This window comes from Panthera onca, chromosome A1 (genome assembly GCF_046562875.1).
Source record: "Panthera onca isolate mPanOnc1 chromosome A1, mPanOnc1 haplotype 2, whole genome shotgun sequence".
Taxonomy (NCBI): Eukaryota; Metazoa; Chordata; class Mammalia; order Carnivora; family Felidae; genus Panthera; species Panthera onca.
In genome coordinates, this window is record NC_138339.1 from 149,212,174 (window position 1) to 149,225,348 (window position 13,175).

The 13,175-nt window shown below is 47.0% G+C and overlaps 1 protein-coding gene across 1 annotated transcript in view; it reads right to left on the reverse strand.

Moving 5' to 3' along the window:
• The window catches only part of GFPT2 (glutamine--fructose-6-phosphate transaminase 2), a 48,398-nt gene that overhangs the window by 9,755 nt on the left and 25,468 nt on the right, over nucleotides 1-13,175 (reverse strand). Inside the window, exons 7-14 of the mRNA XM_060636439.3 lie at nucleotides 12,605-12,666; nucleotides 9,836-9,915; nucleotides 9,275-9,392; nucleotides 4,772-4,935; nucleotides 3,062-3,157; nucleotides 2,884-2,981; nucleotides 2,484-2,604; nucleotides 136-293 (exon numbers count right to left, since the gene is read on the reverse strand). Coding sequence (XP_060492422.1) covers nucleotides 136-293; nucleotides 2,484-2,604; nucleotides 2,884-2,981; nucleotides 3,062-3,157; nucleotides 4,772-4,935; nucleotides 9,275-9,392; nucleotides 9,836-9,915; nucleotides 12,605-12,666 — 897 coding nt within the window. The remainder of the gene's footprint in view (nucleotides 1-135; nucleotides 294-2,483; nucleotides 2,605-2,883; nucleotides 2,982-3,061; nucleotides 3,158-4,771; nucleotides 4,936-9,274; nucleotides 9,393-9,835; nucleotides 9,916-12,604; nucleotides 12,667-13,175) is intronic.

Sequence of the window (13,175 nt, forward strand, 5' to 3'; positions counted from 1 at the left end):
AGCAGGGGCGAATGTGCGCATGTGAACCACGCAGGAGGAGACAGATTGTTGGGAGCGCCCCCTCCCCAACCCGCAGCCTCCTGTCCACCCATCTGGCCGAAGCCCTCCCTCAGGACACATGCATGAGGTGACTACCTTGGTGCTGGCCACACCGATCTCTGGTCCTGCGTTGATGTGGACACCGCAGTCGGTCTCTCGGGAGATGGAACTGCCCACGGTGTTGGTGACGCCCACGGTCAGGGCCCCACGGTCCTTACAGTAGCGCAATGCCAGGAGGGTATCTGCGGTCTCACCTGCCACACGGGCCCCACCTTTCAGCCATGTGTTCTCAGGAGCGTGGCTCTGCCAGCTCGAACCCCCTGTCCCCCAACTCATTTACTCTTTTATGCAGAAATCAGAGCCCACAGGCAGCCGGCGTGTGCTCAGAAAGGAAAATGCACTCTCAACCATGTTTCCAGTGGATTCTTGGATTCAAGGTTCGGCTGCTATTTATGTGGGAAGCACTTTCTCATCCGCTATGTCATGGAACTCTCCTGGCAACCCCATGGGGCCATTGACCCCATTCTCCCCGTGAGGATGAGATCCCCAGAGATGGAAGAAACCAAAGCCTTGCTCCTTCAGGGCCACGCAGCTGTGGGCGACAGACTGGTGCCAACCCAGGTGAGCCAGGTGCCCAGCATCCTTTCTAGGACTTTAAGCTGCCTTCTTCAGAATGTGCTGAGATTTAACATTTAAAAAGCAAGAATGTGAGGCGCTTGGCTGGCTGAATCGGTTGAACGGTTGAGCATCCAACTTCAGCTCAGGTCATGATCTCATGGTTCATGATCTCATGGTTTGTGAGTTCAAGCCTTGCATGAGGCTTGCTGCTATCAGCACAGAGCCCACTTCAGACTCTCTGCCTCTCTCTCTCTGTCCCTCCCCTGCTTGTGCTTGCTCTCTCTCAAAAATGAATAAATATTTAAAATAAATAAATAAATACAAATAAAAAGCAAGAATGCAAGGCGCCTGGCTGGCTCAGTCAGAAGAGCATGTGACTCTTGGTCTCGGGGTGATGAGTTCCAGCCCCACACTGGGTATAGAGATTAAGTAAATAAATAAAATTGAAAAAAAGCAAGAATGCCACTAAATGGCATTTCTCCAATAGATCTAACATTGCTTTAAAGCAAAACACTTCTGTAGCCTGCCAGTGTGAACTCAAAATTATTTTTATAACTAAGCTACTTAAATAGATTCACAAATAAGCCAGCACAAGCACCCTGTATTTGTAAGCCTTGAAACCTCGAACTAAATTAAATACGGTCCGATCATAAAATTAAACCCATCAAGGGGTTCCTGGGTGGCTCAGTTGGTTAAGCGTCTGACTCTTCATTTTAGCTCAGGTCATGATCTCATTGGTTCATGGGCTCGAGCCCCATTTCGGGGTCTGCGCCTGTTGGGATTCTCCCTCTCTCCCTCTCTGCCCCTCCCCCACTTGTGCATGCATGGGCTCCCTCTCTCTCAAAATAAATAAACAAACAAACAAACAAAATGAAGTCACACAGCAGCACATGGCTACAGGTTGTCAGCCGGAGGGTGAGTGTGTCTGTATTCGTTTTTCTTAGTTTGTCATGGAAATGGAAATGGGTCTTCAAAATTCAAACCGGAAGCAATATTCGAAGTCCCAGTGGATATTAGAGCATTGCTGTTAATGTTTTAATTGTGATAATGACATAATGGTTATGTTTTTTTTTTCTTTTCTTTTACCATTTAGAGATCCATTCTGAAGTATTTGTGGAGCAACATCATGTCTGGGATTGACTTCAAAATAACCCAGGGGAGGGGACAGGTTAATGTGGATCTGGATGACACAAACTCTGCTCAGCTGATCGTTGCTGAGAATAGGCAGTTCCTTATGTAAATCTCTCTACTTTTACAGAGATTTGGAATTTTCCATAATTAAAATGTTTTAAAAATCCTTCTGGAGGTCATAGAAAGTCCAAGCATGTGGCCATGAATCACCTCCCTGACTCTCTGCCCAGCCTGACTGGAGCAGGTGCCCACGTTTAGAGTTAGGATGGCACCCAGGCAGGGTTTACTGAGGGTGTGCTGGGCCTACACCTGAGCAATGTCTCTCAATGCATCCCCTGCTGGACAGCATGGGAACTGCAAAGCATCCACATAGTTCTTGAAGTGACACTCAACCAGCAGAATTTTGAAGAACTTTCTCTCTTTGAAATAAACCTAGCACCTATGTATAAGCACTTTGGTGAGTGGTCCCTTAAGTTCTGGACTTGGAATGGCAGGAGGAGGGAGAATTCTTGGTCGCATGGCTCCCCCCTAAAATGAGACAGTGACTGATGGTTATGAGGGTCAACTGAGAAGAGAGTTTGGCACATGCTCAGTGTGCAGAGAACTCTACTGGATGAAGGAGGGAAGGAGATACATGGTGTGTTACCAAGAGGACAGAGCCCTGAGATGAACTCACGTGAACCCGTATTCCTTACCTGACTGGCTTATGAAAAAGCAAACGTCATCCCTGAACACAGGTGTGTTCCTGTCCAGAAAATCACTGGCGAGTTCAACCATCACAGGGAGCTCAGTCAGTTCCTCCAAAACTTGCCGTGTCTAAAGCCAACAAGAATGGGGACCAAAGTCAGTCACAGACACTACAGAGACACAGGCAGCTGGGCTTCTGGGGACAGTTTTATGAAGTGGCACCTCTGGGTCCTGGTGGTGAAGGGAATTTCAGACATGCACAGGCCACACTGCAGGAGAAAGGCTCTCATGTCGGCTTGTGGGCACCAAATTTGGGAGGTCAAACACATGATGGCATTTAAGACACATCTTGTCCTGGGCTGCTGCTCCCTCCCCAGCGCTATCGAGGGCCCAGCGCCTTGGACTTACAGCCACTGCGGCGTGGTAACTGGTTCCACAGCCAATCACGATGAGCCGTCGGCATCGTCGAATCTCCTTCAGGTGATCCTTCAAGCCGCCCAGGAGCACTGTGGGGCACATGCAGGGGGCATTAGTGCTAACCCCACACGGGGACGCGCCTCGACCTAGGGCATGGATGGGGGATTACCTGTGTTGGTCTCAAAATTCACCCGACCTCTCATAGTATTGAAAACTGATTCTGGCTGTTCGAAGATCTCCTTCTGCATAAATGCACTGAAGTTACCTGGTCAAAAAAAACACCAAAAAAGCAGGTCAATTTTAATTCAGTTGTTTTACCACTGCTTAACTTCCAATCAAGATGGAAAGCTGATATGCAGTTTAGTGTCAGTGACACATGGGAAGGCCACTGCACATTACCAAGGGCGTCCCAGGGGCCGTCTCACCTGATTCTCCTGGTAACAAGTGAGAGGCAAACAGGTCAGATAAGATTACTATCTCCAGTGTGCGTATCAGACCCTGCAGCTTGAAGGAGCAAAAGAAGTAAGCAACAAATATGTGGCTGGTCTTTCTGGGGCAATACTCCTCTCAGCAGGGGCAGAGGAAAGGAAAATGCTTCACTTCCAAAAACCAACCTACTTAGGGAAGTACAAAAGAAGTAAGCCCTGAGAAATAGGCAATTTTATTTTATTTTTTTAATTTTTTTAAGCATTTATTTTTGAGAGAGAGACAGAGTGTGAGAGGGGGAGGGGCAGAGAGAGAGGGAGCCACAGAATCTGACGCAGGTTCTAGGCTCCAAGCTGTCAGCACAGAACCTGACGTGGGGCTCGAACCCACAAACTGCGAGACCATGACCTGAGCCGAAGTCGGACGCTTCACCGACTGAACAACCCAGGTGCCCTGGCAATCTTCTTTTCAACAGATGCCCTCCGAGCTTCTGTATTAAATAAAAACCTTTTCAGCCAACACATGCATTTCCAGGGCTCTGATTTGAATGGAACTGGATGACATCAAAGGGATGATCTGGCCGCAACGGGTTAAGGCCCCTGACAGGTGTTGTGCCTCAAGCTTTGGAAGTATTCACAGACAGGGTGGGAATGTTCCAAACACTGCAGTGTTTCCTGTCTGCCACCTTTAGCTGGGGACTTGACAGAGGGTGCCATAAAGCAAACAAGACAAGTGAGGAGGGTCAGGGAAGAGCTCTCTGACTGGGCGATGATCAAGGTAGAATGACCAAAAGTAGTCAGTCAAGTACAATGACCCTCAGGTGAGTAAGCACTTGGCCTGCCTAAGTAACAGTGAGGTGGTTGGAGAGGGGGCAGGGCATAGTGGGAAAAGGGTAGAGTGAGGTGGGGCCAGGTTGGGCATGGGGTATTGTGGGCTGTGGCAGGAAGTGTGGATTTTATTCTCAGAACAGTGGGTGGCCATTGGAGGGCTTTAAGCAGCTGGATAAAAAGGTCTGATTCACATTCCTAAATGTTTACCCAGGCTGCCCTGTGGAGAAGGGGGTGTAGGGAGACAGGCTCTCCTCACAAGAAGGAAATAGTCCACAGACCCCTGTTATTGCAGGCCTCTGACCCAGAGAAGAAATGTCTGGGTAGAAGAATGTGTCCCAGAGAGTTAGTAAAGGGAGGCAGTTGATGGACTGGTCAGATCAAGCAGGGAGACCTAGTGCCTTTATATAGTCAGGAACTCCTGCTGGGGGAGCAGGACAAGGCTCCCCGCATCCCCTGGGCTGGGCAAGCCACAGAGCACCTGCAACGCCACCCTAATGGCCATGGCAGGTAGGAGGGGTGTGGCACCTACTCAGGGTAGGACAGAGAGTCTCAGGAGCTCCCCCATCGAGCACCTGCCCCCCCCCCCCAAGGCCGCTGCACACAGACCCTCAGAGGACACCTGCCTTTCATGATTTGCTGCAGTTCCATCTGCAAGGTCTGGATGGCTCGAGATGGGTCATCACTAGCTGAACGCTTGACCCGGTGAATAGAGAGCTTCCCATCAGCCACTGCGGCGATGTCGTCATCCTCGAGGAAGATGACTCGGTTGGTGTGTTCTATGATAGCACTGGAGCAAGGGAAACACGGGCATCACAGACGGGGCCTGCACGTGCTTGACAGCTACAAGGCAGTCACTCACTTGCCTCCCCAGTATGGGTCCCCATCAGTAGCATCAGATGGCATTTTAGGAGGGACAGGGACACTACACTATACACATCAATTCACACCTTTCTCCTTCCCCCCAGAATTGTTTTGAATCCAGTCTCAGACATCACATCATTTCATCTGTAAACATTTTACCTTCTATCTCTAAAAGAGAAGGAAAAATTTTAAACCCACAATACCATTATCACATCTAAAATTAGTAGTTATTCTTTCATATCATCAAATATCCAGTATGTTCAGATTTCCCCAGTAATCTCACAGATGGCCTTTTATGACCGCTTTCTTCAAATCATAATCCAGACAGTGTCACCTTTGGAGAATGCTTGGGAACCAACACATTACTCTAAATCGGAACAGGAAAGAATGAAACATTTATCTTGCTTTTTAAACTGATCTGATCTTTCAGAATAACCACATTGTTCATGAAGGCAAATTTATGGATGGACTACAGCTAATAAATAAGGAATGACAGCATCAGAATAGTCAATTTATGGACTCCTAATTACTAATAGTTCTAAGTAAGGACCATGAAGTGCTCTGCTGAAACCAAGAGGTGAAAAGCAGAGAGCAGCTTTACAATGGATGGGTGAGGCTGTCTGGCGCGTGAACCCCCTGATCAATCTTAACAGCATAAAAAGACAGACAATAAACATATATGCTTCCTGATAGAAGGACACACCACCATCTATGAAGCTGTCTTGCCAAAAAATCAAACCAGAAGGAGATCAAGTTTGTAGACACCTGTGAACGCCAGTGCGCGGGAAATGCAGTGGGCAGGGGAACGTGTTAAATGACACCATGGGGGGTTCTCTCAGCAAAATCCAGACAGTGGGAAAGTCATGAGGACAAATGACTCAGTTTCATAACACACACACACACACACACACACACACACACACACACACACACACTCCCTGCAAGGAAAAAGGGATAGTTTAAAAGCAAAGTAAAAAATACGTCCACCAATGAAATGTGGAGTCATTATGCTTATTTATTTTTTTTTTTGAGAGAGAGAGAGAGTGCAGGAGGAGGGCAGGGGCAAAGAAAGAGGGAGAAAGAGAGAATCCCAAGCAGGCTGCGTGCTGTCAGCATAGAGCCCAAGGCAGGACTGGAACTCATGAACTGTGAGATCATGACCTGAGCTGAAATAAAGAATTGGATGCTTAACTGACTAAGCCACCCAGGTGCCCCATTGTGCTTATTTTTATAATAACTTTGTATGGAAAGTAATGATAATTTTTGTCTTGCAAAATGGCAATACAAAGTTTCTTTTAAAAATAAATGGCGTTAGAAAAGTTGGTAGGTGAAAAAGCAAACTAATCAATAGCACAAGTGGTACATAGTTATGGTCAAAAATGAAAAACAAATAAAAAACAAAACCATGAAGGTGGCACTTGTAAGACCATGGGAGAAAAAAATCCTCATTCCACCAAGTGCCACACCCACACCTGCCCTGTGCCAAAAAATGAACATTTATAATTCCTGATGTAAAGTTAAAGAAAGAAGTGGCCACATTCCATGGCCCTAAGAAAGGTGTCTCTAAACAGATGCTCAGGAAGACAGACTTCTAAAGAAGGATGGGAAACCACCGCACTGGAAAAAAATACTTTGAACAGTATACATGCATTGTTTAAACAGTAGAAAACACAGAATAATAAGAGGAAGAAAATGGCCTGATCCCATCTCCAAGAGAGAAACACCACTTATATTGTATTGCTCTCCAGGCAGTGCTAAATACACGTGTGTTTGCATTTACGTGTGCGTGTGTGTCTGCATGTTAATTTATTTATTTTTTATTTTTTAAAATATTTTATTTATTTTTGAGAGAGAGACTGAGAATGAGTGGGGGAGGGGCAGCGAGAGAGGGAGACACAGAATCTGAAGCAGGCTCCAGGCTCCAAACTATCAGCACAGATCCCCGTGTGGGGCTCGAACCCACAAACCATGAGATCATGACCTCAGCTGAAGTTGGATGCTTAGCTGACTGAGCTACTCAGGCGCCCCTGCACGTTTAAATATAATTATTTTTATTTACAAAATGGATGGTGGTATAATCCATCATTAAGACTACTGGCCCAGAGGTGCCTGGGTGGCTCAGTCGGTTAAATATCCAACGCCGGCTCAGGTCATGATCTCACGATTCCTGGGTTTGAGCCCTGCGTTGGGCTCTGTGCTGACAGCTCAGAGTCTGGAGGCTGCTTCTGATTCTGTGTCTCCCTCTCCCTCTGCCCCTCCCCTGCTCACACTCTGTCTGTCTCTCTCTCTCTCAAAAATAAATGTAAAAAAAAAAAAAAAGAAAAAAAAAAGACTACTGGCCCAGGAGTTAGACAGACCCAATATGGTATCCTTATTTCTGTCTGTTACCAGCATTGTGCCCTCAAGCAGCCCAGATATGACCCCTCTGAGCCCCTATGTCAAATTCCTCATTTGTAAAATGGGAGATGATCACTGTGCCTTCACTAGAAGTTTGTTGTGTTTGCTTTTTTTCATGCTTATTTATTTTGAGAGAGAGAGAAAGAGAGAGTGTACAGGAGAGGCAGAGGGAGACAGAGAAAATCCCAAGCAGGCTCTGTGCTGACAGTGTCTGACTCGGGGCTCAAACCCACGAACTGCGAGATTATGACCTGAACCGAAATCAACAGTCAGACGCTTAACCAGTTGAGTCACACAGGTGCCCTGGTTGTGTTTATTAAATGAGACCATCCTGGCAAAGCCCTCAGCACTGGCTACTGTTGCCCTGCGGGTTCTACAGTGTGCCTCCGTATCTGGGAGGGTCACCCATATCTGGTCTACACACCATACACTGTAAAATCATCTTTCCAAGTTCCAAATCCTAAATAAGCAAAGAAATCGTGAGGATTTTTAATTATACCATCAAATTTGCAGATTAAGGAGAGTCAGTTATCTTTAAAAAACAATTTTTAATTATTAAAATAACTTTAAACCAATTAGTTTTTTTTTAAATAATATTAAGCCTTTTTACCAAGGAGTGTGGACTCTCTCCCTTTATTCAAATCTGGTCTTGTTTCTCATCGCTGACTTTTGTAGTCTTCTCTGGAGAGACTCTGGACTATTTTTATTAAGATTTATCTTAAGGGATTAAAATAGTTTTTCTAGCTCGGGTAAATAGATTACTTTTTTTTTTTTTTTTTTTTTTTGGTTTTTGTTCAAGAAAGGCTTGCTGAGGGTTTACTGTGCCAGTCATGTGAGGAAGCACAAGAGCAAACGGGGTGGATATGGTTCTGCAGCCTTGTTCAGCTGATAGCCGAACTGCTGGGATGTCTGATTTCCACATCTTCATTCTCTGACTAGCCTCTAGGATTAGTTCTAACAGCCTTTCAGTTGGATTTAAAAAATTTTTTTTTAAATGTTTATTTGTTTTTGAGAGAGAGAGAGAGAGAGAGAGCCCAAGCGGGGAGGGGCAGAGAGGGAGTGAGAGAGAGAATCCAAGCAGGCCCCAAGCAGCCAGTGCAGAACCCAATGCAGGGCTCGAACTCACAAACCGTGAGATCGTGACCTGAGCCCAAATCAAGAGTCAGACGCTTAACTGACTGAGCCACCCAGGCACCCTTATGGTAGTGTTTTCTATTTCAACTACCAGGAAAGTGTTTTGGTCTTTTCTGAGTATGTGTATATGGATGTGTATAAATTTTTTGTACTAAAATGGATATGAAGCAGACTTCCTCAAATTTCAGAAGTATTGTCTGTTAATGAGAACATGGACTTAGAAATGACTTGGACCACACTCCTAGGTCTTGGCCCTCTCATCATGAGTGCTCAGACTCAGGCAGAGTCAGGTGGGGTGAGAGAAGGACCAAAGGTCTGAAGACACCTGCCTCAGCTAGCTAAAGGGAGCATAGCCTTTGAGTGGCCCCAGACATCCTGGGCCAGAGGGAGCACAACCCAGGGTGCTCAGATCTGCTGATTTTCCAGAGAAGCTAGAAACCCAGAATTTTATGTGAAATCTCCCCCCTTTTAAAATGTTGGCAAATAATTCAATTATTCTGTGCAGGCCCCAAAACATTGTGGAGGTCAGTGAATCCTGCCCTTGGTCATGAGGTGCTCTCAGTGGTTCTCTGAGGTTCTCGGAGAAGGGTCACAGAGAACTGAAATCTGCCATCATCCCTGCCCCTTGCTGTAAGAAAACAGCTGAAAAGCGGGGATAAATGAAAAATGGTGGTGTCTGGCCAGTCATTTTTGGTTACATAATCCTAGCAAGAAAGGAAACAAGCTTTAGCTACCTTGCGTCAGAAGCAAAGAAGAATTCCACTGCTTTATCGCCCACGGCATGAAGGCAGGTTGAGCTGTCCAGCCTCTTCATTCTTGTTTTGCAGATCTTCTTTACGTTCTCGAAATTGCCTGGTGAAGGAAGGATTGCAAGTGACATTAAACTATTTTGTTTGAATAACATGAAGCAAGGCGCCAGCTTCCCCTTTGAATATGTGTGGGAGAAATCTGCAATTTTTAGCTTTGGCTGCGTCAGCCAAATCGTGAAAATGATCCCCAAATAGCACGGTGCCACTGCAAGAGCTTTTTGAATGGCTGTGAACAAAACAAAGCAAATCAACACTCATACCAGAGCGTGGATGCCTTTATGTAATGGAGCTGCATGCCTTCCCCTGGACTTGTGTATGTGTTTGAAAATATCTATAATAAAAAGCTTTTGCAAAAAGGGACCCAAGTCTCAGTTGCATGAAAGCCTTTTTGACCTGGAGCCGTATGCGGACCAGCCCCGGAAGACAGAAGACATCTGCCTGCACGAGAGCCCCCTGCCCTGTTCAAGGCCTTCTCGAAAAACTTACGTGTCCTGTACAAGATGGGGATCTGTTCCGTGGAAAGCTTGTATTTGCTGCGCACTCCAATGAGCAGGGGGCTACCTCTCCTGTAGAGACAACAGGGAGTCGAGTTGCTCATTGTCTCAACACCCCAGGCAGGGCTGGATGGCCTCTTAGCACTGAGGAGGGGTCCCCGCATCTAGCCTTTCCAACAGGGGAAAGTGTCCTGTTGAGATCCTGCAAGACAGACTCCTGAGCCACAGGAAGATGCTCCCAGGGCTTGGGGCAGGGACCAACCGACTGGCAGAATTCTGGCTCGCTTTCATGGTGCCACCCACCTGCCCAGTGAATCCCCACATGGTTAGATCACTGTGGCTGAGGCATCAGTAGGCCCTCACTTCGTGGCTCCAGCTTGCTTCTATTTACTGCCATCTTTAAAGCAGGAGCCCTGGACGCCCATGACCTGCCCGAAGACTCTCTTCCCTCCCCCTTCCCCGCCCCTTTTGCTTAGCTCGGCTGTTCTCCAGCTTTGGGGGGGCATTCTGATGACTGGCTTTGGATCTGCTCAACTTTGTGGGCCACTTAACACACTTTCAAGGGTGGTTTTGTCTCTGAGTGTCACCTCCTGGGAGAAGTTTCAATTCCTTGACCTGCACGAGCTGGACTCCGTCACAGAGGGGACAGTGATGTTTCCTCTGTGGGAGTTCCTGCAGCCTCAAACTCAGGTTTCCTCTCCCAGCCCCGCATCCGACTTCCCCAAGTGGGGGGACAAAGTACGTGGCTTTGAAGAAAGTGCTGTGAGCACCTTGAATAATCTGGACCATCTTTTATCATATCTGAAGCAGAGGAGACACGGCTCTGGTACAATGGAGAGCCAGCTCGAATGGCCTTTATAACATTGACAATGAGAAAGTACTGTGGTTACCTAATTTTCTTGGCAAACGTCTCCCCCAGATTTTATTGTTGTAGATAGAGCTCTATGATTTCTCTGAACTTCGCCTCAGATAATGCTCCCGAGGCATCCCAAAGATTGCCCAGGAGGTTACAGAGCCGGCAGGTTATGGACAATTTAGAAATATAAAGCTTTATTGCTTCTTCACATGGCCTTCTTTTGCATTCATTTAAAATAGTAATACCATGATAGTATCAAGTTTTAAAAGGGGTTTCTAATTTTTTTTAATGTTTATTTATATTTGAGAGAGAGAGGGAGACACAGAATCTGAAGCAGGCTCCAGCCTCTGACCTGTCAGCACAGAATCTGATGCGGGGCTCGAACTCATGAACCGTGAGGTCATGACCTGAGCTGAAGTCGGCTGCTTAACTGACTGAGCCACCCAAGTGCCCCAGGGTTTCTAAATTTAATAGGGACAAGCGGTCTGTTATAATTCTATGATTGAAGAAATTGAATGCCAAGCGGTAAATTCCTTCCTATCCTGAACAAAAATTAAATCATGATACATTCCCATCATTTCCTGCCTAGAGAATATGACTGTCTGTGAGGGACTGCCTCGTTCTCTCTGTGTCTTCCAGACCACAGGTGCATTCTCCACGGCTCCTCAGAGGCTTCAGAATGAAACTTTCAGTCCACAGTGCACCTGAGACCCTGCAGAGCAGGGCTTCTGCCAACATCCTCACTCCCCACCAGCCCTTGGAGCTAGAGGGGCAGAGTGTACACGACCTTGCTCACTGCTGTCTCCAATGCCTGGTACACAGCAGGTGTCAGTCTGTCTTTCTGAAAGAGCAGAAAGTCCCCCCATGACTGCTACCATGAGGAACGAGCTTACAAAGTGTCTTGGAAATAGCCACTGCTTTCATTATAGAATCTGGGCCACATTCCAGGGGCTCCTTTGAAGAGCAAGGGTTGGTGTGTCCCTGGTGACCCCATCTGTGCCCTCAACCAGGGTCTTTTCTATTTTTTTTCTGAAGGGGACTCAAGCTGCTCTGGGTCAGAGCCCCAAATGCTGAGCTCACTCTAGGCCCCTTCCTTTTGCTCACACTGGTGCTTCTGGCTACCTCCCAAAGGCTGACATTTGAACCCCCTCAGGCTCCCCAATGCATTGCCTCCCAGCCCCCAACACGGAGTATCAACACCCTCTGCCCTGCTCTGTCCTCCTGCACAAATGTCCAGTCCTTAAAGACAGGACTAGGTCAGGTGTTAATAGATCCCTAGGACCCAGTATAGACTAAGTGCTCAACAAATATCAGTTGGATGGATGGAGGAAGGGAAGGACAGATGGACAGGTAGATGTGTAGATGGATGGTCAGACTGATGGCAGATGGACAGATGGATAATCAGTTCATCTGAATATAAAATAACAGGATGGCACTCATGCTCCCACTTGTGTGAATCCACACATCACTGGGGGCCATGTGGCTCTGTCCAACAGAGGGACATGTCGGCTGGCCCTCTAGGACCTCTGGTGTGTAGGTGATGAAGCTTGAGCGTGGGGCCTTCAAGGCCTCTTCTTACTGGATTCAAATTAATGTTCACTTGTTCCTAGTTTCACGTTCATAATTTTGCAAGCTTTTTCCAGAAGGCATCTCCAAAACTGACCTGCAACCTGGATCTGCCCCTTGCTATACAGTTTTATTTTTACTTTGAATTTGTTGTCAACTTCTGAAAATCTGGAGATTTCAAATAAAAAATCAACTTTTTGCTTTCTCTTTTAAAAATCAGAAGCCCAGCCAGAGATGGTAGGGTGCATAAGCCATGGTCTCACTTCTCCCCTGTTGTCTCAAGCTAAGCAATCTTATTTTATTTATTTGTTCTTGAAATGTCAATGTGTTTTGCCTCACCTGGTGGCAACAGCTTCTCCCGGGTAGTGGATGCTCTTGAAAACCAACGCGAATGCACCTTCCTGTAAACACAGCAAATAAGAGTGAGCCACATGTGCTCTGGCCCCACCTGAGCTGCCAGGGCTGTTGCAGCCTGGTCCACCACCCCACAGGGGGGTCACTCTTCACGGTGGGTGGTCCTGGGGTTCCTTCCTCAGGGTGCTGAATGCAGGACAGCTCTTTCAGGGTGATGTCAGGAGAAGAAAGTGACACAGTCTGTACCACGAGGAAAAACCAAAGACCAGAACTTGTGGATTTCATGGTGCGCAGCAGAACCCACCCCTGCTCAGGGCCACAAGGAGCGATTCCCCGCTCTGTGATGATCTGGGTGGATGGGGGCAGTTAGAGCCTCAGGAAATGAGAACTGTGGCCAGGGGTCCTGCCCTGGAACTGTGAGAATGAAAGGGATTACTCCATGACACACAGTAGAGCCTAGGTTCAAACCCTGTCTCCACCCCTTAATTGAGCAATTGCCTAGTTTGTGCCTCGTGGTGAATGGAAATGAGAATAGTTCTACCTTGCATGGCTTCTG